This window comes from Sphaerodactylus townsendi, linkage group LG06 (assembly GCF_021028975.2).
Source record: "Sphaerodactylus townsendi isolate TG3544 linkage group LG06, MPM_Stown_v2.3, whole genome shotgun sequence".
Lineage (NCBI taxonomy): Eukaryota > Metazoa > Chordata > Lepidosauria > Squamata > Sphaerodactylidae > Sphaerodactylus > Sphaerodactylus townsendi.
In genome coordinates, this window is record NC_059430.1 from 88,992,778 (window position 1) to 89,020,081 (window position 27,304).

The 27,304-nt window shown below is 40.0% G+C and overlaps 1 protein-coding gene across 1 annotated transcript; it reads left to right on the forward strand.

Moving 5' to 3' along the window:
* The first annotated feature begins 836 nt into the window (after positions 1–836).
* GNAI1 (G protein subunit alpha i1) lies at positions 837–26,137 on the forward strand. Its single transcript, XM_048500420.1, has 8 exons — positions 837–972; positions 14,656–14,698; positions 14,784–14,925; positions 16,293–16,450; positions 19,429–19,557; positions 21,183–21,312; positions 23,393–23,546; positions 25,863–26,137. Exons 1-8 carry the CDS (start codon positions 855–857, stop codon positions 26,051–26,053), a joined length of 1,065 nt encoding a protein of 354 aa, XP_048356377.1. The 5' UTR covers positions 837–854; the 3' UTR covers positions 26,054–26,137.
* Positions 26,138–27,304: the final 1,167 nt, after the last annotated feature.

Genomic DNA, 27,304 nt, shown 5'->3' on the forward strand with positions numbered 1-27,304 from the left:
GTGGGCGTGATCTACCAGTACTCTTTCCCCCATCAACCAGGGACTCCTTATCTCGAGTAACCGTTTATCTCCCAACGTCGTCCCTTCCCCGTCCCTAGCTTTTAATGAATAGGTTTTAAATAATGCGCGTGTTGAGGTCACGCGAGCATAGGTTGCGGTAAGCGAAGGAGGCGCAACATAACAGAGACCACATAGGGGGAAAACAATTAGAGTTCGAGGAAACTGCCGTTTCGAAGTTCCATCCGGGTTCTTCTCCATACTCCTCCCTCACTGACCGTTAGCGTCTAAAATATTAAAAGCAGTTTCCCTGCCTATTTTTGTTTGTTTGTTTGACGCATGCGCTCTCCCATCCATCCCCCCACCCCTTCAGAAACTGCTGCTCTTCAGTCTCCAGGGCGAGAAGGCAGGAGAACGCGCGCGCGCCCCTCTTTCTCGCAGCTCGTGCAAAGAGGTGTCGGTTGGACGCGCGTGCCCGAGCGGAGGCGCTGCTGTTTGGGTAGGAGAAGAGGAGGCGGCGTCTGCGGAGCTTTTTTTGGATGGCAGGAAAAGAGAGGAAACTGAGGCACAGATTCTTGGCGTGAAGGCGCTGAAGATAAAGGGGAAGGGGGCAGTGGGGGACCTGGCTGATTGGGGGACTTTTATTGTGAGGGGGCGGCTGCCTCACTGTGTGTGAGGAGGGAGTACACCTTTCTTGTTGCCTCTGTACTCCCAAACCGATAAGGAGACACTTTACACGCCCCTTCTTCTTCTTCTTCTTTTTTTTTTTTGAGTTTGATATTTGGTAGAGCTTTTAATTTAAAAACCAGCCCGTTTGCTCTTCACCCACCTGACGACATCCTCTCCCCCCCGCCAAGATGGGCTGCACGCTGAGCGCCGAAGACAAGGCGGCGGTGGAGAGGAGCAAAATGATCGACAGGAATCTGCGGGAGGATGGCGAGAAGGCAGCCCGGGAAGTCAAGCTGCTGCTTTTGGGTGAGGAGTAGAAGAGAACCTTTCTCAGATTCTCTGTTTCTTGTCCTGCTTCCCTGCCCGCCTGCCTGCCCTCCCCCCATTTCTTCCCCATTGCTTCATGGCACTCTTACGATTTAAATCATTTGTTTCTTTCCTCTGCCGCATGAGCAGCATTTGAATGAGCCACACCCACGGGCTCATTGCTTTTGTAGGCTTCTGTGGAATAACTTCCATCCTAAGGGGTCTATCTTCCCATGGCCACTAATAATTGGGTGGCATATGACTCACTTCCCCGTAAAGGAAAAGTGCTGGGAGAAACTGCTCTCCCCCTTTTAACCCCCCTTGATAGAGATGATGCTGGTGTAAAAAGCATCTGATTTGTTAGAACTGTGTGGGCATAAAGGCATTTGAGGGGGGACACAGCTTTTTCAGACATTGTACCCCATGCTGCGGCATTTTGTGGTTGGGCCCCTATTGTCTGTGCAAATGTTCACATGCACTATGCTGTTTCTGTCCTGTTGGCTCTAAGTATTGCTTAGGCAGAACCATAACTGCACAGCTGCATAGGTGAAATACCGGAGATGTGAAGGCTGCAGTCATGTGCATGCATAGTTGGATGCATGCCCTGTTGAGCTCAATGGGACTTACTGTCGAGGAATAGGGCTGGAATTTGTGTAGGATCAGGCTGTAACTTAAAAAGATGGATGCGTAAGAGTAGGATAAGAAATGTCAGATGATTGGGATTGGCAGGTTTTCATTTAAATACAACCCCATACATGTTGTATGGGATTTGAAGCTGTAGTGTAATCATTGCAAATGATGTGACATCTGGAAAATTAGCAAACATTTCCTGTATTGTTAAAATGACTTTGTGGCATATAATCTGAAAGGTCCTAACTTTTTCCCCGCCTTGATTACTTTTATATACTTTATTTGGGGGGTGGGGTCCACTTCATAGTGCTGTGTGGCAGATTGTTGGACTAGGGTCTAGGAGACTCCATTTGAATCTCCACTGTGCTATCAAGGCTTGCTGCATGAGCATTGGTCAGTCTCTCTCTCTCCCAGTCAAACTTACCTCACAGGGTTTGAGGATAAAATGGAGGAGTGGAGAATGATGTAAACTGCTTTTGGATCCTGTTGGGAAGAAAGGTGATATGCAAGACCATTTGACTGCTGTAGCACTAAATAAAGGAGTTGTACTTTATTGCATATATATCTGTTGATAGGCTTTTTAGGATCACCTCATGCATGATTGTTTTCCAGTGCAGATAGTCTTTAGTAGAAATCAGTGCTAACCATCAGATGTGACCAATATGAACATAGCTATTTAGTTCAGAATAAGCATTGTTTGTTCTCTCAGTTTTCACAGCATATTCTGACAGTATCAGTTGATGACAGTGCAGTGTTTCTTTTGGTTTTGGTGTTTTTAAGACTCTATCTTGATTTTTTTCTGTTGATAATATAATTGTAGTACCAACTGTCTACAGATGGACTAATAAGTCGCTATCAAGGTAACTGTCAAGAAATTGGTTCCTTTAAGCAGTTTCTAGGCTAAACCAAACAATGGTTTGATGGAAGTTTGTTTCTCTCAAAACTAAGGTCAAGGTGCTTGTAGTTTCAATAAGGGAGTTGCTGATCATACTATTAGGCTTAACACTTTCAAGGCCACAAGAATCTAGGAGCGTATATAATAACACCTGAGCTCCTGTGATGGAGAAAGTGCTTGTTTAGTTGGACCTGAAGCAGCTACAGGGCATTTAATCTAATCAGCAAATTCATCTGATTGGTTGAATCACATGATTAGCAACATACCTCATTGGTTTGGTTACACCATTCACTATACATACTTACTGCACATTTGATTGGTTAACTAGAATCCTGCCAACGTGAGTCATTAAGCATACAGGGAAGATCCTTGATTCTAGTTTTGCCCTGTGTGTCTCAATTACGTTTGACTTTGAGACACTTAGTGATTTTGTGTGGGCTACGTTTACCAAAAACCTTTTTGTGGACTTTAGTCTTATGCGTAACATCTGGATCTTGAACCAGTGCTTGTAAATGTGCTTAGTTTGACTTACAGCTTAATTGTTTTCCTTGTTCACTGCTCCATTATTGATTATTCCTGCCCAATTTTATAATAAAACACTTTAGAAGAAGAGTTCATTTTTATACCTCCCCTTTCTCTATTGATTGATTGATTGATTGATTGATTGATTGATTGATTGATTGATTGATTGATTGATTGATTGATTGATTGATTGATTGATTGGATTTTTATACCGCCCCATCCCCGGAGGGCTCCGTTAAGGAGTCCCAAAGTGGCTAACAATCACCTTCCCTTTCCCTTCCCACAGCAGGAACCTTGTGAGGTAGGTGGGGCTGAGAGAGTTCAAAGAGAACTGTGACTAGCCTGAGGTCACCCAGCAGGCTTCATGTCATGGAATCATAGAATCAAAGAGTTGGAAGAGACCCCAAGGGCCATGAAGTCCAACCCCCTGCTGTGCAGGAACAGACAATCAAAACACCCCTGACAGATGACCATCCAGCCTCTGTTTAAAAACCTCCAAAGGAGGAGACTCCACTGCACTCAGTGGATGTGTATTCCACTGTTGAACAGTTGTAACTGTCAGGAAGTTCCTCCTAATGTTTAGATGGAATCTCTTTTCCTTCACCTTGAACCCATCATTCCTGGTCCTAGTCTCTGGAGCAGCAGAAAACAAGCTTGTTCTCTCACCAACATGATGTCTTTTCAAATATCTAAACATGGCTAGCATGTCATCCCTTAACCTTCTCTTTGCCAAACTAAACACCCGGCTCCCTAAGTCTCTCCTCATAGGGCAGGAATTCCAGATCTTTTACCATTTTGGTCGCCCTCCTCTGGACCTGTTCCAGCTTGTCAGTATCATTTTTGAATTGCGGTGCTCTGAATTGAACACAGTATTCCAGGTGAGGTCTGACCAATTCAGTGTAGAGAGCTACTGTTACGTCCCTTGATCTAGAGACACTATACTCCTATTGATGCATCCCAGAAATCCATTTACTTTCTTGGCTGTTGCATCATATTGCTGACTCATGTTCAGTTTGTGGTCTACTAAGACTCCTAGATCCCTTTCACATGTACTGTTGTCAAGCCAGGTGTCATCCATCCGATATCTGTGTATTTCATTTTTTCTGCCTTAGTGTAGAATCTTACATTTACCTCTGTTGAAATTCATTTTGTTAGTTTTAGCCCAACTCTCTAATCTGTCCAGATCATTGTGAATCCTGTCCCTGTCCTCCAGGGTATTAGCCACCCCTCCTAATTTGCTCCCTTTTTGGAGATGGGGACAACATTTGCTCTCCTCCAGTCCACTGGGATTTCTGTTCTCCAGGAGTTCTCAAAAATTATAGTAAGTGGTTCTGAGATTACTTCTGCCAGTTCTTTTAATACCCTGGGATGTAGTTCATCAGGCCTTGGAGAGTTGAATTCATTTAAAGTATTCAGGTTTAAGCAGGTTTATTCAGACTTATAATTCCAGTGGGGGTAGGTTTGCTAGGCAGAGATGGGCAGAATATTGTTTTTCTTCCCAGACTTGTTTATATCTTTTGAAAAAATATTTCATAAAATAAATTTTGTTTTGGGAGTTGTTTTGTCTACCTCAATGGAACAGCTATACCTTGGTCTTCTGCTTTAAAATGAATTAGAAAATTTTGCTTGTATTTGTTTTCTGTAGTCCACAGGCATGTGCATGTTTGAAGTGTTACTTTGAGTAGTTGAGACTGTTATCCATGGACTGCTATAACTTATCACTTATTGCTCTGTTCTGTAGCTTGTTTTTCTTTTAACGGTGTTAACTACGTATCTTATCTTTAAAGCTGAACAATTTAAATGCTTGGATTGAAAACATTTCTCTTTCTCTACTTGTGAACTGGTAATTGCACAGTATAACTGAGTAAGCCAAATTCCTCTGGATGCTCCTCTCCTGGCCAACCAAAAACAATCTTATTCAGCAGTTGATACTCTAGGTAATAATTATAAAGTTTGAAATTTTACAGACAATATTCAGCTTACATGCTATACACTGGCCTGTTCCACATAGTCCATTTAGACTGGCTTGGGGCTGGTAAAAATGCTGTTGTAGGGGAGAAGATCGCACAACTGCCAGCAGGAGGTAAAAAGGCACCAGGAGCGGTGCAGCCTGTGCAGAGACCATGCTGCCAACTGCTGGGCCTGTGGGGCCGGGGATGCACCGGCATGGGCCATGCGAAAAGGGCCTCTGTCTCAGAGAAAGATTCCAGAAGATGTGTAAATTAATTTGCGACATCTTATTTATTTTATTTTATTTTTAGACCCCGCTCCCCAGAAGGCTCAGGGCAGTGTACAACATTATTAAATATAATACAATAAAACCCATAAAACAATAAATTAAGTTCCACAGTTGAAACAACCAGTATGGTGACTTTACCCTCCCAACCCCAACTCCGTCCATGGGAGTCTTCCAGGACTTTCCTTTTGAAAAATGTTCCACAGGGTCCTAGTGCCTGCCCATCCCTTTTCTGATTCTCTAGAAGCATTAGATAATCTTATTTAAGTGCTGTTTTGTTAGAACCTTTGTTATCATAGAACTTTGCTGAACATAGAACTTTGATAAAAGTGCCCTGGATGGCTATCAGCAACACCTTCATTTTTGCAAAGCCCCCCCCCCCCCATTTTGTTACCAGTGGGCACAACTTTACAGAAACAAAGGTGTTGCTGATAGCCATCCCAGGCAAAAGAAATGCACTTTTATCAAACTTCTGTGTTAACAGGAGAGAGGATAAAGGTTTTGACGAAGGCAGCGCTTAAATAAGATTCCCTAATGCTTCTAGAGAATCTGAACTTTTTTTTAAAGGCAGAAACTGTTGTGACTTCCACTGAAGAACGCAGGATTGCATTGTCATCTTTCTGTGAGACAGTATACCGTACCATCTAGTTCCGGAAGTGTTTCAAAGGCAATTAAAATCTAATACAATCCATTCAACAATAAAACTAAAATCAATAATTAAACTCTTGGCCAAACTTCCAATTAAGCAACATTTAACAGAATCTTATTCTGTTATTTATTTTATTTTGCATATTTTACCGTTATTTTTCTAAGGCTTAATAAGGGATGATAATTAAAATAAAATGGGAGTCCAGTGGCACTTTTAGAGATTAACATCTTTTTTGTGTAAGACGTCTGTAAAGATGAACATTTACTCTAGCATAAGTTTTTCAAGTGTGACTTCACTACTTATTCAAACATATTGGATTAGACAATCTTTACAATAATGAGCAGTTCTATAGCAATTTAGAGGGTTAAATACACTTTTATAATCCTTAAAATAACACTGCACACAGAGAAAGATATTTCTCAATTTCTGATATTCCATACTTTGGAAGTGCCAGGGGTTATGCCTGGGTCACTCTGCATACAAATCATGTACCTTATCACTATTCCATAGACTGCCTCCCTCTGATTATGTCAGGGTTGTTATCCCCTTATTGCAGATGCAACTATCTTAATACTAAACAGGGCGGAACTTTAATTTTGTGTTTTGTACTGTTTGAAAGGTTTTCTGAATTTTTCTCTTTTCATACAACTATAGGTCACAGTTTAAGAATGATTCAATATGTCTATACTTTTGAATGATCATATCATTGGATTTCCCCTCTTCCTCTAAGCGTCAGGTGTTGAGCATTCATCAGAGTACTGTGAGCTTTTACTGTTTGGGCTTGCTTTAAGTAAAACAGCAGAGGGATGTACTTTTAAACCTTTTCATTGGATTTAAGTGTAAAATATTTCATTAAAATTAAATTTTTGAAATCTGATACTACATGTCTCTGTACTATGGATAGGACAGGGTATAAACATTTTTCCATATTAGTTTTATAATTGTTTATGTTTTATAATGGTAGACATACTTGTAGAACATTAGGTCAGAATCACATTCAAACTGTACTTTTATGTTGTTTGGTTTGTTTGTTGGTATTACAGTAGCCTCAGTGAATAATGTTTGATTCCTTGCATTCTGGAAAAAAATTCCTTTGGATTCACATACCATAACATCCAAGCGTACAATCCAAGTCAGGTGTAACTAACCTAATGACATTAATTGGCTTAAATTTGCATTACTCTGTATTCAAGTGTGGCCCCCCCCCCAAAAAAATAGGAGAATTTCTGAATGTGTTATCTTCATTAATTTCCAGTATTAATTTATTAATACACCTATTGGATTTGAAAATAATGAATGCTCTCTGATGTATATAAAGACACACAATCTAACTATTACAGTGTGGGTACTACTTTTCTGTGGGTTCAACCTACCACGCAGTTGTAACTTTATCTCGTTAAACCTTTGATTTGTTCATTTTCTCTCCATTCCTTTAAATATTTAAAACATCGCACTAAATACCTTACACAAAACACCATGCCATCCATGTTTCTGCTTTAATCAAAAGCAAGATGAGCAAACATACATGATCAGTTAAAGAATCCTATTTTTTGTAAAGAAAAACTTTAGTACGCACTTCTGCTAATGCAAACATAAACTATTAAATACAATCTCAACACTAATCTATAGTTAGAGTTTATACCAATTTACATTACAGTGGAGCTCAAATAATATACAACAGTAATGGTGGACCTATGGCACGGGTGCCAGAGGTGGCACTCAGAGCCCTCTCTGTGGGCATGCGCAAACAGAGTGCCTGCCCCTGCACATCTAGGGCTGGCGCCTGGGGCTGCTGGGCTCGACCATTAGCATTGAACCCTAAGACCCTGGGTTTTGAGGCGAAGCAGTAGAGCAACCCAGCCTGTTGAACGCTGTTAAACCCCACTGATTTTCATGCGAAGTTGAAAGAACTAAAGTGGTGATCTTTCATCTGGCAGGTGGCTTGGTTCTTGGGGCTTTGCTTTTGAATGTAGAACCCCTCCTAGGGAATTCATTGATTCACCCGTTAGGAAGAGTTGCACGCAGATTGCTTCAAAGCAAAGCCACCAACTACCACCACCAAGCTTACTCCTGAGTAACAGCGACCACCTCGAGCCAACCGCTTTTTTCTAACCTAAAACTTTCCGTAGATTCAGGTTGAATTGCCGTGTTGGCACTTTGCAATAAATAAGTGGATTTTGGGTTGCAGTTTGGGCACTCGGTCTTGAAAAGGTTCGCCATCACTGGTATACAACGTTGCAAAACAACTTGAAAGTATTCCTTAACATAGTCAAACAAATCCATTTACCTCCTCTTAACTCGTAAATGTGTAATGCTAAACATGGCAGTATGTTTTACCCCTAATCTTAATTTCTGAAGTTCTTAAGAACTACTTAAAAAGGAGTTAGAAACTCCACTGCTGCAATTTCTGCGGGAATTTCTCTCCCCTTCAACTTTTCTCTACTACATACCCCAATATCATATTCCTCTTTCCAGTCTTCTGAAATCGCTAAAACTAGATTTACAGGTAAGAGTAGGATAAATTCAAATTATATTGAACAAGACGTATGAAACTAGCAGATTATACTGTTTTATATTGAACAAGTCCTTGATCAATCAAATGAGTATTGTTTAGAGACGCATAAAATTTCAAGAAATTTTGAAACCACAGGAGAAAAAAGGTAGATTTTGGTGCGTGGAAGCAAACAAATACTGTTCTATGAAACTTATATATAAAAATTGCTTTATATTTGACATTTATAGAGGAATTGAAAAGTTATGAATGTCGTTTAGGCCGCTTTCGCCGCGACGTGCCTTCATTATCGGTTTCCTGGGACGGGATAAATGCCGTCCCCAGGAGCTATTTCAGACAGGCGGCGCTGCTGCAACGGCGCAGCGAGCTAATCTGACTCCACTTCCCCTCCCCAGAGGCGTCGCCAGTCGCTTCTGAAAACAACCCTTCAGGGGTTGTTTCCTTCAACGAAAGCCGCAGCCCGGGCGGCAGCTGCGCGCAATAGCACCGGGCCGGGAACAAGCAGCTGTTTCTTCAGATTCGACTCACCGTGTCCCGCCGATACAGACCTGTTGGTTGCCGTGGTTTCACCACGCTGTCCTCCGACCTCTGGAGGTCGAGGCTATGGTTAGCTGTGACGACCAGCAGCGCCGCAATCGCACGGGACACGGATGAGTGGGACGTGAAGGGAAGCCCGAGGCGGGCGTCTGCAGGAGCCGCCTGCCGTCAGTCTGTCATTGTCTGAGGTCAGCCCGCATGCTTCCATCGCGAGCGACCTCCATACCTCCAGCCCGGTGAATTCTGCGAGGCATGGGAAGGCATATGCCTCCACGGCCGCAAGGAGCTTGACGCGGCCTTAGTTTTAAAAAATTCAGCAAATTTGCAAATATACCTAATACTTGAGAGAAAGCTGCAAGCGGATGCATTCTGTGTTAACCAGTGAATCTTAATTTTTTGCTATCTGGTTAAACAGAATTCAGTTCTTAAAGAAACTTTCAGTTTTCCTCTGAGCCTTTGGTGCACTTTCTGCCCCATGTCCTTCTGATCATTATTTTCCCTCCTGCAAGGTAGGACAATAAGCTACTTTTTGCCCAGTGTATGGGTAAATGTATCACAGTGATCTGAGCTGGAGGTGAAAAGGGTAACCATATTGAGTCAAAAGGACAACTGAAGGCATGTGACTGTTAAAACAGCAATGAAAGTCCTGAGTGCTCCCCTTGTGAAGATTAAGTATACTTCTAGATATAGAAATGCATCATGGATTTAAGAGCTGTATGTGTCTACAGCCTGCACAACTTGTCTTAAAAAGCATATAGCTAATTCTAACAGAGAAAATCTTTCAGAGGAGGCTTTTTTGGTATTCCCCCAAATTTCCAATTTTTCCATTAAAAACTTGAAAAAAGTCCAGGATGGGGAAAGGGGGAAATAATTTTTCCCTGAACCTTTTCTGTTGTTTTTTTTTTTCTTTCTGGGCCATCCTATCTCTAAACTTCTCTACTCTAACTGGTTGTAGCCCTCCCGGGTCTCAGGTGGAGTTCTTTCACATCACCTACCATATGATTCTCAAATGGAGATTCTGGGAATTGAATCAAGACCTTCTGCATGCATAGCAGATGCTCAACACTGAGCTGTTCCCCCCCACCCCCAGTACAAGCATAGTTAAATCACGCTTGTTCGGTCAAGTCAGTTGTTTTTTTAGTAATATGTGTTGATTTTGGTTATATTGCTTGTGAATGTACATGATTGTAAAGGAGTATTAGATCTGAAGTCTGTCAGAACTTTATTGATGACATTCTATGGAAATGAGTAGGTGATGGGTGACCCCATCCAAAGCCTGAGGCAGCCAGGGATGGGATAACTGCCAGGCTGCCCCTCCAGAGGGCTTTCCAGCAAGCCCTCCACAGGGTTCAGGTAACATGTTCCCAGCCCCACACCCAGGTGGAAGCAGACTACATCTGCTCCACCCCTGGAAACTCCCTGGCCTGTCCCCCCTGCGCTGGCATCCATTACTCTGTGCTGCAAAGCTGAGGGGTGACCAGACACCAGTGCATTTGCTCCCTGTGCCACTTACACTGTGGATGAAGCAGGCATTCTGGTGTGAGGCTACATTGCTCCCCCCAAGCTCTGTCAGTGCCCTCTCTGAATTGGGCTGTAAAATACAATGGTCCCACCTGAGCCAAACTCATATGACTGTCCTTGAATTCTATCAACAGACTTAAACTGAAGTAACTCTATATAGTGCTGCATTTTAAAGTAGATATTTGGAAATGAAGATAAATTAAAAGTTCAGTCCTAAGCAGAGTTAGGCTCTTTAAATCTGTTGATGTCAGTGACCTTAGAAGAGTGTAGCTTTGCTTAGTTTTGTGCTGCAATGTAGCAAAAAAAGCTACATAAGTTGCCAGACCACTTATGCAAGGGATAAGAAGTTCTGCAAGGGGACAAATATTTCTGTTTCAGAACAGGGCAAAATGAAGACAACTGGGAATGTGTTTGAAAAACATTGTGACAATAGCTGTTTTATGCTATTTAATGCACTAATTGTCATGCTTGTGGTACTGTTTGTAGGCTTTTCATTTTTGATCATGTTTCAGAAAACACATGTGTTTATATACTATACAATCTTTTCAACTCACTATCATTTTCCACTTCAAAACGTGGTTTTAGGTTCTTGTTACATAGAAGTTCTGGATATTGCTTCTGCTGACAATCTACGTACTGTAACTGTCATTGAGAGACATGCAAAGAGACTGGTTTTTGATTTATTAACCACAGTGAACAGAAAGCCACAGTTATGTAGGCACTTGCCGTATACATTTAAAAACTAACACGATTATGGGTTACTTCCTCTACTGCAGGAATGACTGCTGCAGTTTTTAAATAGCTGCTGTTTCTAGTTTCTGTTTTATTTTTCAGCTAAAGGAAAAATCCAAATGTTTCAAGAGTCATGCAGAAAAGACTATATAACATTATTATATTAGCAAATATAACTAATCTTTACATAATGTTTATTAACACTTTTTTTAAAAGGTCAACATTAGATTGATAAGTTTTTTACTGCTGGAAATGTATTTATTTATTTTATTGACATTTATTGTCCACCTTTCCCTGTTGGACTTAATGTGGATTATACAGAGTGAGTCAATACAATCAACAGGATGGGGTATTCAATAAACAATATGAAAGGATTAGGGCTGTAGAACCAATCAGAAATCTAAAAATAGAACTGAAGCAAACACAAGTCTTAACATGATGCATTAAATGGTACACAAATTACATAGTGGAGAAGGCATACGTACAGGCAGATATTGATTTTGCCCATTTGCAGGTTGGCACCTACAGAAAACCTCAGATAAGCATTGTGATGTGGCCTTCATGGGGGAAGCCTTCATGGGGGAAGAAATGGTCTTGCAAATATGAAGGCCCAAAGCCATGAAGGGTTTTATATGTAATAGCCAGTACTTTAAATTGAGCCCGGTAAGTGAATTGTTTTTGAGGGAAGACCAGTATGCAGTGCATTACCATAGTCTCTGTATCAGCTTTAGGGGCCATCCTACAGACTAGGCTGAGGTGGGAGAAAGCTTTTTTGCAGCTGCATTAACTTGCTTCTCCAGCAATAACACTGGGGCCAATATAAATTTAAAGCTCTTAACTAATTCAGCAAGGGTGAACTGAACTCTGGGAAAAGTGGGAAGCACAATTTCTTCAAAATTTCTGCCTATCCAACCAACATTGCTACTGTTGTTTCAGAGTTTAGCTTCAGTTTGCTTACTCTTAGCCAGTTTACCACAACAACCAGGCAGCGATTTTAGAACCTCTACCACATCACCAGGAGACTTGGATAACGAGATATAGAGCTTCATATAATCTGCACATTGATGACAACTCAATCACAAAGCTATTAATTTTTTGACCTAAGGGCATTACATGGAGATTGAAAAGCATGAGGGATAGAACTGCACCATGTGGAACTTCATTTATAACTGGTTTCCAGTAGCAACCCTTTTGAGTCTGATCCTTAAGGAATGATTTGAACCAGTTCAGTGTGCATCTCCTGATACCTAAATTCTGCCTTCAACCTCTCAACAAGATGGTATGATACTGTAACTCAGGCTGCAGATAAATCCAGTAAGAACAACAAAGAGGCATTTTCCTTGGAGATTGAATAGCAAGGGTTACTAAATCTAAGGTTCTCTGAGCAATTAGTGAAGACTATGCTGGCAAGCAGATGACCATCAACAGAAAGGATCTACGGCAGGGGTAGGGAACCTGCGGCTCTCCAGATGTTCAGGAACTACAATTCCCATCAGCCTCTGTCAGCATGGCCAATTGGCCATGCTGGTAGGGGCTGATGGGAATTGTAGTTCCTGAACATCTGGAGAGCCGCAGGTTCCCTACCCCTGATCTACGGTATAACTGTACCTTGAGGACTTTAGTTAGATGGTGCTGAAGGAAGTTCATCACCCCACTTGAGATGGATGTCCCCATCTTTCCTTCTTACTAAGAATTCTACCAGGCCCTAGGGCTAACATTCTCTGTAGACAGGTGACAGCTCTTGTCTCAGTTCTGCCTTCAGTTAAGGGCAGTCCTCTTTCACGTTACTGAATCATCAAGTGCTTCCTTAGAACCTTCCTGGGAACTACTGGAACTAAAGTGCCTAAAGATGTCCAAATTTTACTGAACATTGCTAAAAATTCCAATATGCAGAATTTTCATATAGTGCACTGGTCTCAAAGCCAATCTTCCAGGTAATTTAATTATGTTTGATAAATACTGCTTTGGAGGGGATAGTGGAGGTTAATAATGACTTCTTGAATCCGATTAGGAGAATATTTGAACTATTTTGTTCAGTAGTCTAGTGACATGAGATCTAAGAATGGAGTGTTAAACCCTTTAATGAAAGATCCATTATTTTAGTCTACTGAAACATCACCACTACTACTGAACAGTTTCTCTGTTAATTTCCACATGTTTTTGTAACAACTGAGGACGCTTCCAAATGTGCACATAGAGAAAATATTAGTAGTTTTGTGGTGTTTGCAGACAAGGGCCATAAGTTGAAAACAGAAATCAGACCACATTGAATCAAACCAATAGTTATCTATCACTACTCTGTCCTTGGCAGTGGCAGCCAATGGGATGCAGAAGTCGTCTACATGGGATGCCGTTACTAAGAATTCACTTTCCCTCCATCTCCACATTTACTTACAAGTATGACATGCCACCTCCTTCTCAGCCTACTTGCAGGGCCATGCCACCTGGGGGACATAGCGGGTCAAATGTCCCTGGGTGGCAGCCATTTAGCCATACCCCTCCTCCTCCTGTACTGGAGTCCTGAGATGACCCCGCCTCAGACTCACCCTAGCTACCCAGCAACCTATCTCGAGCTGAGCAAACCACAAGAGCCTGACAGCCCCGGGCAAGCCAGCAGGCCCGAAGACGGTCCCCACGCCTGACCGGGGCCATGGGTGGGGTCGGGCAGAAGCGGGCCATTGCGGAGATGGGCTGGGCCTGCAGAATAAGAAGGGGGTGAGGCACTAATAGGCTGGATGAGGTGGCATGCACACCAAGGGAGGACAGGGAAGTTAAAGGGGGGAATGTGAGAAGGTGTGGGAGGGCAGCTGCCCATGGGTATGTGTGGCAAAATCAGTTTTTGCCCTGGGCTCCATTTTCTGTGGATATGCCACTGCCTACCTGCCATAGATTATCCAACTATGAGCTTTTCATATCCTAGTAGTAATAATGGAATTCCTGTAAATGCTCTTGGGAAAGTGGGCATTTTGTTTCTATCATGGTGGCAGCCAGGCCTTTGGGGGCAAGGGAAGTCCGCAGTTTGGACTATGTATGTATAAAATACAATATTATCACATGCAAAAAATCCCAAGTCTGTATATGCTTTTAGGCTCTCAAAATTTGTGAAGATTATCATATATGATTCAGAGACTCAGTAGGCTTTGCCAATCCTGTTATTTCTTTTTTAATATACTAGCATGTAATCCATACTCTCAGGTGCCCTTCCTGTGCATTGCATTGTATTCTAGGATATACACATGGGGTTGATGAACTGGGACCATTTTGCATCCTTCTCAACTTATATCTGTGTTTGCAGGGGGGCGGGTTTACAGAATCTTTTTTTTTAATATGTTGCTCACCAAGACTTGTGTGAAGAAAAAATGTTTGAAAATTGTTGCCATTGAACATACAATTTTAGCATGAAAGCAAATACCAGGCTTTCTGCTAATGTTTTTGTGTGTTTTTCCTAGGAGCTGGTGAGTCTGGAAAAAGCACGATTGTCAAGCAGATGAAGTAAGTATGATTTGAGGGGGATAACAGCAAGTTAACACATAATCACCAGTTAAACCGAAGGCTATATGTGTTTTTTCTTGTTTAGGATTATCCATGAAGCTGGATATTCAGAAGAAGAATGTAAACAGTACAAAGCTGTTGTCTACAGTAATACAATCCAATCTATTATTGCTATCATTAGAGCAATGGGGCGATTAAAGATAGACTTTGGGGACTCTGCTAGGGCTGTAAGTATTGATACAATTTCATACTTTGATTTTTATCTTAAATGATGCACAAAGTTCTAAAACTCATGAACCAGAATTCATGAAGTTTCTCTTTAAGTACCAGTGATGTTAGAACTGTCGAAGGCTTTCATGGCCGGGATAGGTGTTGTGTATTGAGCTGTATGTGGTCGGTATTTAGCATTCTCTCCTGACGTTTCGCCTGCATCTGTGGCTGGCATCTTCAGAGGCTGGCATCTTCACCATCAGATCCTCTGAAGATGCCAGCCACAGATGCAGGCGAAATGTCAGGAGAGAATGCTGCTAGAACACGGCCATACAGCCCAGAAACCACACAGCACCCCGATGTTAGAACTCTTTTCACTGCTTTTGTAAATTGATTCCTGGTTGGTCAGCAAGGAAACACATCTGAAAATCCTGAAGGGGAAGGCCTTTTAAAAAGACTAAAAATTATTTGTTGTGTTTAAGGGGGGGAAAAAATCTAAAAGGCAGAGAAACTTTACCTCTTGCCCTATTCTAAACACAGCTCCAATAGCTACCACGGGAATTTGTTGTGCAGAGCTACCAAATTAGTGGGTCTAGAATTCTCATTAGGATAGTATTTTTGACAGAAGACTAAATATTTGTGCTTTATGTATACTGTTTCATAGATATGATTGGCTAGCAACAGTGCAAATGCACATACACAGTTTTCTTGTTCAGACATCATTTTTCCTCATGGGAATAGCCTTGTGTTTGCTCCCACCAGCACAGAGAGAAGTGAAAACTGAAGTGGAAATTCTGATGTTTGTCAGTGCAGGATCTCCCCCTGACCCTAAAAAAACACATCTCAGAGCGAAATACCTCTTAGAGCAGAAATTGCATTACAATAAATGTTGGAATTCTAGTTCAGCAGACCACTTCTGCTGCAGTAATAATAGGAGAAGTGACAGCCCAAGGAAATTCCTCTTTGTTGGAGGTTGCAAAGAAGGCATAATGTCTGATGAAAGCCACTAAACAAGAAAAAAACCTTTTTGACTTGAATGTGTTCAGAACATGCAATAATGACCCTTACTGGCAAAGCCTTACCTACCTGAAAGAACCAGTGTATAAAATAAACCTAGAAAGAACAAGTAGTCGCATCTTAAAATATGTGTGCATTGGTCTGTGCTAGCAAGCATACCTTATCAAAATTTGTGGTGAACTGCCATCTTGATAGGTAAACTCAGTCTCCAGTACAGGAGTTCAAGTCTGTTTAACTTGGCATGTGTTGTTCCAAAATTATTTGACTTCTTGCATGTTGCAAAGTAAACAGCTCTATTATCCATTGCCACAGAATGTGAAAACTTAGAATAACTATGTATTTTGTTAATTACACATTTTTAAAATAGGATGATGCCAGACAACTCTTTGTTCTAGCTGGATCGGCAGAGGAAGGTTTTATGACAGCAGAACTTGCTGGTGTTATCAAGAGATTGTGGAAAGACTGTGGTGTTCAACTGTGTTTTAACAGATCCAGAGAATATCAGCTCAACGACTCTGCAGCATAGTAAGCATAACACAACAGTTAAGCCTTTATTGATAGTTTTATGGGGGTAACCAACTCCTTGCCAGACTTATCAGAGTACTATAATAAACCATGCAGCAAGGAAGGTTCAAGCAAACTAAGAAGGTGATCTCATTCAAAAAGTCTATCTAGTATTTCCAGATGAAGAAATAAAACGGAGTTATCTAAAACGGAGTTATCTTAGTTGTAAATTATTTTAGTTCCTGTACAAAGAGAAATTATTTTGTTAGAAAGTTGAAATATAGAACAATTGATTAGTCTGCAGTGAATGGACTTTTATTTTTATCTAAATACAAATAATCTGGAATTTTGAATGTATACAGTAATTGAAAAATCCTTATGCTCCTGTTGCTGTATGAAGAATTGTCAGTTTAATTTCATAGACAACAGTGCATTAAATTAATGTTTGTATCAAATATTTTGCACCCAATCTAAGGCAGAGGAAAGGTTACATTATGTTGATTCATACATACAAGTAGTTTTGAGTTAAAAGAAAAGTGAGGTATTGAAGGTTTGACAAGGGTCAGTGAGTAATGTAGTGTTTTTAGATTGTCAGACAGGGACCTGAAAGATTCCAATTTGAATCCCCACTTCACCATGAAATCTCATTGGATGACCTTGGTACAGTCCCTTCTCTCAGTCTGGCCTACACCAGAGGGTTATTAAGAATAAAATGGAGACAGGATGAGTGATCTAAGCTTCTTTGGATCCTCCTTTGGAGAGAAAGGCAAGGGATAAATGAAAGAAAGAAACTGAAGGTCCATTAAAAGCAGCTGATGCAGTGGAGGAATTGGATCACTGTAGAGGCAGGAAGTGTTGACATTTTGCATGTGTCATTTACAAAGAGAGATCACCCTCATTTCTTTCCTGTCAGTAGTAAAAAACCCAGTTCTGATCCAAATGGCCCCATCCAGGATGGATTCTATTTTTAACTAAAAAAGAAAAGACATTTACAGATTGGATAACATCTCACCATTGCACCTGTATTCCACTGTAATTAATGCTGATGCTATTATGAACCTTTGAGTGCATTCTTTGTGAATTATTCAAATAATAATTTCATATTATTTGATTAAATTAGTTATTGCCAGCTACATCTTATTAAGAAATACTTCTAAACTGTTTTCTAATCTGTTTTGCAAATGTAGGAGGTTTAAGATTGGTAGCTACATATTGTTCAGGCAAATTAATGATTATGTCTGTCTTTGTAAACAGTGATTTTATATTGAGTGAATGTCAGGTGAAAAAAGGAACACAAGTAGTTTAATTTTAGAGACAAAAGAACAGCAGTTGAGTGAGAGAGGACGAGAAGAGACTGGAGAACGCAAGAACAAACAAGAATTGATAAACCATTAGTTAAAACTTTGTAATAATCAATTGCCCCAATGCCCTTGTTCTTCCTTCCTTCCTTCCTTCCTTCCTTCCTTCCTTCCTTCCTTCCTTCCTTCCTTCCTTCCTTCCTTCCTTCCTTCCTTCCTTCCTTCCTTCCTTCCTTCCTTCCTTCCTTCCTTCCTTCCTTCCTTCCTTCCTTCCTTCCTTCCTTCCTTCCTTCCTTTCAATTGCATCTATTTATTTACTTCACTTATACCTTATCTTTTTCTCCAGAGGAGACTGAAAGATTCCTACATCATTCTCTTCTCCTTATTTAACCTCACAATAACACTGTGAGTTCGGTTAGGCTGAGGGTGTGGGATGAGCCAGAGGTCATACAGTGAGCTTTCATGGCAGAGTCGAGATTCAAACCTGGGTTTCCCAGATTCTAGCCCAGCATACTAACTATTACACTCGAAGCAGAGACTTAGGGAGCTGGGTATGTTTTGTTTGGTGAAGAAAAGGTTAAAAGGTGACATGATAGCCATGTTTAGCTATTTGAAGGGATGTCATATTGGTGAGAGAGCAAGCTGTTTTCTGCTTCTCCAGAGACTTGGATCAGGAGTAATGGGTTCAAGGTGAAGGAAACAAGATTCCACCTAAACATCAGGAAACACTTCCTGACAGTAAGGGCTGTTCGACAGTGGAAAGCACTACCTCAGAATGTGGTGGAGTCTCCTTCTTTGGGGGTTTTTAAAGAGAGGCTGAATGGATGACCATCTGTCAGGAGTGCTTTGATTGTGTGTTCCTGCATTGCAGGGGATTGGACTTGATGGCCTCAACTCTTATGATTCTGAGTTATGAAATAAGGAGGAATGTGTAGCCTACAATATTACACTCGATTGTTATAACATTCTAATGTTATAGTGAGCTATCAATTACCATTTTTGGGGAAATGTGTGTGCACTTGTGTGTTGGTGGAAATAACTATATGGGCAGAGGCAAGAAAAATGACCCTCATGTAGGTAGGACCTGCAAAAATACACACATTTCCAACCATACAGTGTTCATTTGTTATTGTGATCTTTCCAAAACTGTCTTATCAAGTTTGAAAGGCCCATGAGGGAAAGGAGAGGTTCAGAAGCAGGATGCAAAGAGAACAACATGTGGATGTTTTCAAAAACCATGCTGCTGTAAGGAATGGAATGTGGAGTGAAGCACCTGTGAGGAAACAGTCTTGGCTGGAAGCCTGCGTTTAGGTTGTGTAAATCCTACCAAATTTAGAACTGCCTTATTTCTTATTTTTACAGCCTAATCTAAATAAAGGCAAGATACTAAGTAAATACTGCGAAGCAGCTGCTACTGGTTTTAGTTGGGCTTGCTGAGGAGTGGGCATTGGATTTTATAGTAGTTGACATTATAGCCTGCTCCTTGGCTGTCTTCTTATTTTGAAATGAGTGAATGGTGTGTTTGTTGATGCATAATAGTTGTTTACTATCCATTTCTAAATCTCTTTTCTCAGAAATACATATCTGTGGCATAGTGTTGGTCCTTACTGGGCATGCATTTATCAAAATTACTTGTATGCTAATAGTATAATTGCATGTTTTCATACTTTTTAATTTGTACTTAATATTTGTTATTTTCAGTTACTTGAATGACCTGGACAGGATAGCTCAAACAAGCTACATCCCAACGCAGCAGGACGTTCTCAGGACTCGAGTGAAAACTACAGGAATAGTGGAAACCCACTTTACTTTCAAAGACCTCCATTTTAAGTGAGTTAAGCATTTTTAAACATGACCTGTATTTTGTGTATATTTTTGATTAGAAAATCTGAATTGTTTCTCTTGAGAAAATGGGAATTGCCAATTCTGTATATGAAGATACTTTCCTAGCCACCACTGGAAAATGCCATCATCAAAACACAGGGTTTTTAAAGCCTGTGGAGAAGCCAAAAGGGACAGTGTTCCATTTTCAGACTAACTTCATAGCTACCACTGCAGACTCATATTTCCTCAGTCGTGGGTTACTTCATGTTATGTGTGAGAATTTATGTCGTGAGTTCTGTGAGAAAGAAATAAAAAAAGAAATTTGCTATTTTTGGATGCCTCTAATGGTCAGGGTATTTATTACATATCTACCACATTTCAGCTGTGTCTTTGGCCCCTTCCACACAGAGGCGGAAGGGGTCGGGTCGGCGTAACCCACGCCTACCCGACGACGCTGGGACTGTCCGCATGGACGGTCCCAGAACCGCCTGGGACAATGGCGCAGAGCTGCACCATCATCAGAGCGACTCACCAGTCCCGCGGCCCTCCAGCGCGTCGCCGAGGCGGGGGGACATGCCCCCTGCGCGGCCGCTCCAGGGTGAGTCACTCCGGAGGGCCGTGGGACTGGTGAGTCGCCCGGTGGGGGGGAGAGGCGCTTGGAAGCCGCTGCCATTCGCACGGCAGCGGCTCCAAGCCGGCGTTTCCGAAAAACCACGCTGGGGAAGCGTGGTTTGGAAACGCCGGCTTCGCGCCTGTCGGGCGGCACGAGGGCGGTGCGGCTGCGCAGCAGCTGCGCCCCCTGTGCAAATGGCGGTCTGGGGACGGCGTTTTTGCCGCCCCAGGCCGCCATATTCCGCTCGTGTGGAAAGGGCCTTTGATAAAGGAAAACATAATGAATTTGATAATCCCATCCCTAAGGCCCTATTTCCACCCTTTGACACATTTAGAATAGATTATTGTATGGATATTGTATTATTATTATTTTAATTTGTTCTATTTATTGATGTTTTAAAGTGTTTTAGCATTTGTAAACTGCCCAGAGCCCTTTGGGGGTGGGGTGGGGGTCTAGAAAATTGAACTAGTAAATAAATAAATAGCTGTGAAAGTGAATGAAGCAAATTCATTTGTTAAATTCCTTTAAGCAACTTTGGAAGACTGATTTGTCTAAAAGACATAAAACAAAGTTTTATCTCATGATGGCTTTATGGACTTCATGTTTGTATTGGTTATATTGCTGTTTTAATATTTTTATGAGCAGCCAAGTTAGGTTAGAAGTATGTTAAACAAATATTGCTAATAAAGCTCTGTAATGTTTAGCATTACAGTGGCAGAGCACATTACAAAGTTATGGCATGGAACTGAATTGCTCCTTTCCTTTGAACAGAAGAAAATACTAAAGCAGTGGCAGTATTCACAGGTTGAAGCCTGCTTCACTAAGCAAAGAAATCTGTTTCTTAAAAGTTGTGTGGTTAAATTTTGCTTATACATTCATTATACCAACAGTTTGAAGCAGAGTGTAAACTGTCTTGAACATTGTTAGCCTCTGTTTTCAAACTGTTTATTAGAATGCTTGATTTGGGAAGGATATATTCTTAAAATCAATCACTAACATATTTTTTTCTGCTTGACAGGATGTTTGATGTTGGAGGCCAACGCTCAGAACGGAAGAAATGGATTCATTGCTTTGAGGGAGTTACAGCCATAATTTTTTGTGTGGCACTTAGTGATTATGACTTGGTGCTTGCTGAAGATGAGGAAATGGCAAGTAAATCAATTTTTGAAAGCAAAAAGCCTCTCTAACTACCAATTCTAGCTATAAGCAAGAAAACCAAGATCTCATCTACAATCCATCGTTTTTTGAGAAGACATTTTTTTGGTTCAGTAATGGTGTAGTCCTAAGCAAAGTTGCATCCTTCCAACCCTATTTACTTCAATGGATTTAGTAGGGGGTAACTGTGCTTAGGATTATACTGTTAAAGGCACATCCCATACTGGATAGTGCAGTCAGATCCTTTTATTGAAAGCTGCGTATTCATGGTTGCTTTTGTTTCAATTTGCCAAAGTCTATTTTGTATGCATTAATAGACTTGTTTGGATTATTAACAGACTTATTTGGATTAATTGACTTATTGGGATTCTGGCCATTATCCGTACTTTTCCCATCTTAGTTCTAGTTCTAAGTGTAAACAAGAGCTGGAGGAAGGAGTGCTAGAATTAGTCCCCCTATTATTATTGGAATAATGATGGAATAATCATGGCACCATTTTAGCTAATTTAAATTTTGAGGGATTTTAAAAAAAAATTTGTGTGTGTAGTTTGTTCCTTAATTTGTTGACTTTTGTATATTATGTTTACTGTTAGCTGCTCTGAGCCCAGCTTGTGCCAGAGAAAGGCAGGGTGTAAACCTAATAAAATAAATTTTAAAAAATTAACTAACCAGTGAAAGGACTTCCTTATGCTTCCCTTCCACTCCCCTTTACAGACCTGTCTCCAGTGATCATAAGTTCTATTACCCTTTCAACTTAACCAAAACCCATTCATTCAAAGTTCAAGCAGTTTGAGAATTATGTGCGTGATTGGTAGTATAATCCTGTGCAGAGTTAAATCAGTGGAATCAGTTGTCGTTGAGATAATTCTGCATAGGTTTAAGACTCATTGTCTGAAATATAGAATCTCCTGTTTGACCATTTGGTTTCTGCCTGAAAGCGTTCAATCATGAAGAGAGAATTCTGTCCATTGACATTCATAAAATAATTTGGATTTCCTGATTTTTGGTATGCAAAGCTGCAAGCAAGTTCTTTTCTCACTGGGATCAAGGCAGATTGCAAAAAGTGAGTCAGTACAATCAACAGGATGGGATATTCAGTAAGCTATGAAGTAGGATTTGGGTTGTAGAACCAACCAGAAATCTAAAAACAATTGAAGTGTTAACATGACACACAAATGATCCAAAATTACTTCATAGGATCCAACTTATAGCAAACTATGCATAGCGATATAGAACATATTTCATAATAATTTGTCCAGGTAACTTTGTGAAACATTTATACAGTGCTGTCCTATTGCCTGCATAGAAAAGCCCTCCTGAATAATTCAGTTTTGCATAGTTTGTAGAAAGCCTGGAGAGTGGGATCCTTCAGTGTGCAGACCCTGACAGAGAAGGCATGTGTACTGGCAGTTTTGATTGTTTGCCCATTTACAGATTGGCTCCTGTATAAGGCCTTGTTCAAATAAGTAAATGGAGGGGGATAGGTGGCTCTGCAAATATGACAGTTCAAGGCCATGAAGAACTTTGTGTATAATAGCCAGTATTTAAAATTGAGTCTAGTAGCTGATGGACAACAACTAGAGTGACTGTAGAATGGACTGTAGAGTGACTGTAGAATGATAATAGCCAAGCTGCAGCATTCTGCACTGGATAAAATTTCCACAGTCATTCTGAAGAGGGAATAATGTTTGGCGTGTTATGTCACCATGGCATGGATCCAGGGGGCCAGATCAGCTGTGTTGAAGTAATAGCCATAAGCTAGGCTGAACTGGAAGAACTTCTTTTTTGCAACTGCTTTAACTTGCTTCTCCCACAATAGCTTTGGGTTCAGTATAACCCCAAGGCTCTTACCTAAATTGGCAAGAGTCAGATGGACCTCATTGAATGGGGGAGCATAATATGTTCAAGTTTTCCTAACCAGAATTACTTATGTCTTTCCACGATTTAGTTTCAATTTGTTCATTCTTAGCCATTTAACCACAGCTGCCAGGTAGTGATTTACAACCTTGACTATATCATTAGGGGATATTAAAGATAGACTCTGTGATATATGGTAATTTCTTTCCATTGCAGAATAGGATGCACGAGAGCATGAAATTGTTTGACAGCATCTGCAACAATAAATGGTTTACAGACACATCTATTATCCTCTTCTTAAATAAGAAGGATCTCTTTGAAGAAAAAATCAAAAGGAGTCCGCTCACAATTTGTTACCCAGAATATTCAGGTATTTAATTTTTTAAGCAATAAAAAGAAGCAAAAAAAATTCTTGATTTGAAATTTCTTAAGGAGAAAGGGCTATAGAAAAAGCTGTTGTGTCTATATAATATGTGAATGAATATAGTTTGGCTTTTGTTAGTCTTGATCTTTATTCATGAGAGGTCAAAAGCCAGAAGCAGGTTTTCATCTTTACTAATGGTTCTAGAGACAAACTGTGCCAAGGAACATTGTTGAAGCTGAGTAAAGGATTTCTCTTGAGAAGATCAACAATAGGTTTTCCTTGAAAGATAGCTTGTCTAGTGCAGTCTTTTCTTGCACTAAAATGGTTGTGTGTTGTAGGGGATGCTCATTCATGCGGAGTGATTGGGTGCTTTGCCAATAGATGCTTTGCCAATACAGATGTAAAAAACCAGGAGAAAAAAACAGAAAAATTGGGGGGGGGGGGGCCTTTTCCCGCTGAGGCTGATTCAATTTTTTAATATAAAAAATTGAATTTTGGAGCAGTGTTGACAACTCCTATGAAATGTTTTATGCTTTTAAATACAAGGTGGGTGAGCTGTAGACATTTCCAGCTCTTAAATGCAAGATGTATTTCTGCACCTAGTAGAAGAAAACCTGATCTTGATGAGGTTAGCATGCAGGGCTTTAATGCCTTCTGTAGCCCTTATGACCAGAATCTCCTTTTGTGGATGACCTTTTTACCTTGTCTTCAAACCACTATGACACATTCACCTACATATTGGGTATCAAACAGCTTATTGCCCTGCCTTTCTTGGAGGGGGAAAGAGGAACAGAAGGAGGTAGGGCAGAAACTGCATCAAAGCCTCGGGGGGAAAATCTTAAAGTTTCATTAAGAACTGAGCTGTCTCTAGCAGTAGCTACAGAAGGAAGAAGAGAACATGTAAGTGGAACTACTTTGAGCTTTGCAGATACTATTATCCTAAGGTAGCCTAGGGTGCATATTTGCAGTTTTGCCTGTAAAAAACAAAGGTATTTATACTTCTTAAATTCTATAAACATGTCAAAAATTGTCATTATTTATACTAAGTAAATTATAAATGATTCATTTTCTGTTAAAAGTAGTTTAGGTTTGATAGGATAGCAAATATTGCATGTATTTAAAATTTTTCTTTAAAATTCTGTTTTTTTCCTCCATGGTTTTGAAATTTCCAGACATTTTACATCTCTATTGCCTAGTAATTCTGCATGAAGTATGTTTACTGGATAATAGGTTTGTTGATCACTATGTAAAAAGATGATACAAAAGGAGAATTTGTAGTAGATCCATAATATTTCTGTTGAATGTGTGGCTTGTACATTTGATACCACTGTACATAAGTAAAACTAAAGCACAGCTATGATTTGGTATAAATAAAATCTGCTAAAATCTTCAGTAGTGAATTCTTGTTTATATTCTGTACACAGCTGTATAACTGGAGTTTTGCTTTATGGTCAAAAGAATGCTCACACAGATTTGACATTTTGAATGCCTTGTGCATTCTTCATGCCATTGCGTCTTTTTTGGTCTATTTCAAAACTCAAAGAATCAATATGCTCATTTCAGAGGGTTTAAAGCTGTGGTATTCAGTGCCTTGTGATCCACATATGGCTTGTCATCATGCCACTTATAGCCCTTCTGAGCACTGTTCCCCAATGTAGCACATACCCATGTTTCAGGAAAAGGGCGAAGGCCCTTGCCTGTTGGAGCTTGTGGTTCTAACCTTGAAACAGTTGCCAGAATGGGTAAAGTACAAACCTCCCTGCAGTGTAGGGTTTTTGCCGCGGATAGATGTGGCTCTTCAGTTGATGGCAATTGTGAATGTGACTCTTCACAAGTCATTAAGTGAGTACCACAGATTTAAAGTAATTTTCTTCAGAGATTTTTGTTTTCTAAGAGATCATATGTTAGAGTGTGTCACTAGCTTATTTGAGGTTATTTTATGTGTTAGTCACTTTGAATGTATAGATTAACTAGTAACTATGGGGGGGGGGCGAATTATGTAAAGAACTGTTAATCACATTGTTCTCTCTGTCCTTAGTAAATTTTAATTCCATAATGTTAAAAGGAAGTATTAAAAATAAGTTCCTAAAATCATGTGGTTTTGGTTGTCTCACATACACCTGTAATAGAACAATTGAAAGCATACCCGTTAACAACTCAGTATTCCTTAATGTGTATTTGATGTTCCTGAAGTCAGCTTTAACAAACCTTCAAATCCTGAATGGTGGAAGAGAAACTAATCTTTTCTCAGTTGCAGCTTTAATGTATTCACTTTGATGGGTAATTATTTAACTGAAGCTTTGTATATTTATCTTTCCTCAGGATCAAATACATATGAAGAAGCAGCTGCGTACATCCAGTGTCAATTTGAAGACTTGAACAAGAGAAAAGATACAAAGGAAATTTATACTCATTTCACATGTGCCACAGATACAAAAAATGTACAGTTTGTCTTTGATGCTGTCACTGATGTCATCATAAAGAACAACCTGAAAGACTGTGGCTTATTCTAAAAATTTACATAACTGTTTTCTTTGTTCATTGTTTTCCTTTGTTTTTACATTAACCAAATGAAAGAGAGAACCTTTTAAAAAGACCATGAATATGTTTGTGTTTTTATTTATGCATTCTAATCCTGGTCCTGAGTTAGGTTAAAAAATCAGTTCATAAATGTACTGATTTACCTGGTAACAAGCAAAACTATGACTATACCAATACAGTATTTTGTAGTTTGAGCAGCTTTATTTATGTTTGTTGTATAGGTTTAAATAATATTTGGCAACAATCAAACCACTTTGTCTGTTTTACTTGTGACTATCTGTTTGTATAAACATTGAACAGTATATTTTAATAACTTGTTGCATCATATACGATTTCTATGTTTTAAAAAATGCTTGTAATTGGGAATCAAATTTTTTGCCTTTTTAATTATTTAAACAGACAGACCCCTTTATAAAATTTTGTTTTCCACATTATGCATGTTGCCTTATTCTTCCCCTTAAATTTATTTATGAAATAGATACATTAAAGTTTTTTTACAGCTGCTCAGGATTAAATGGGAAATGACCTAATCATTTTCCCATGATTAGTTTTGTTCAAATTTATTTTGATGAAAAATCTTTTTTCAAAGCATAGCAGACAAACGGTTCTGCCATTGTATGTTCTTTCTATCCTAAACAATGCAGCATTAAAAAGCTGATGAGAACTATGGCTGTGATCCAGCATATGGAAGCAAGACATTCTTGTATAGGCATGAGTGCATGCCCCTTACATTCTTGACTTCCTTCTTCCATTGCTGGAAGCATAACATTGAGTCCCATGCATGTATGCTTCATGATATTGCAACCTCTCTTGTAGCCATTTTGCTAGCTTATAAGCATTTCCAATGAGAGACTTGCCAAAAGAAAGGGCTTAGCATTGCAGCCAAGGGGGACATTTCAAACGTCTTGCAGTGGTACATATGTAGGATTTCTTTACTTTTTCTCAGGATATTGGTCATCATCTATTAGCTGCCGCACAAAACATTAATGCTATCTTTTTAAACATAGAAAGTTTGTTCCTCAGTTCAGTAGGTATAATGCCAATTTTAATTTAAATGCACTTACAAATTTGGGCTTGTCATACTTTTCATAAGTGATAACTTCCAGTAGTGTAAATTGCATCGCAGTAATGTAATGTTAACAGAGTTGGCTAACATCCAGAAAGGTCCATGAACATGTACAAAGCATTTTCATGCACACATAGGGATAGGTAGTTGATACTCC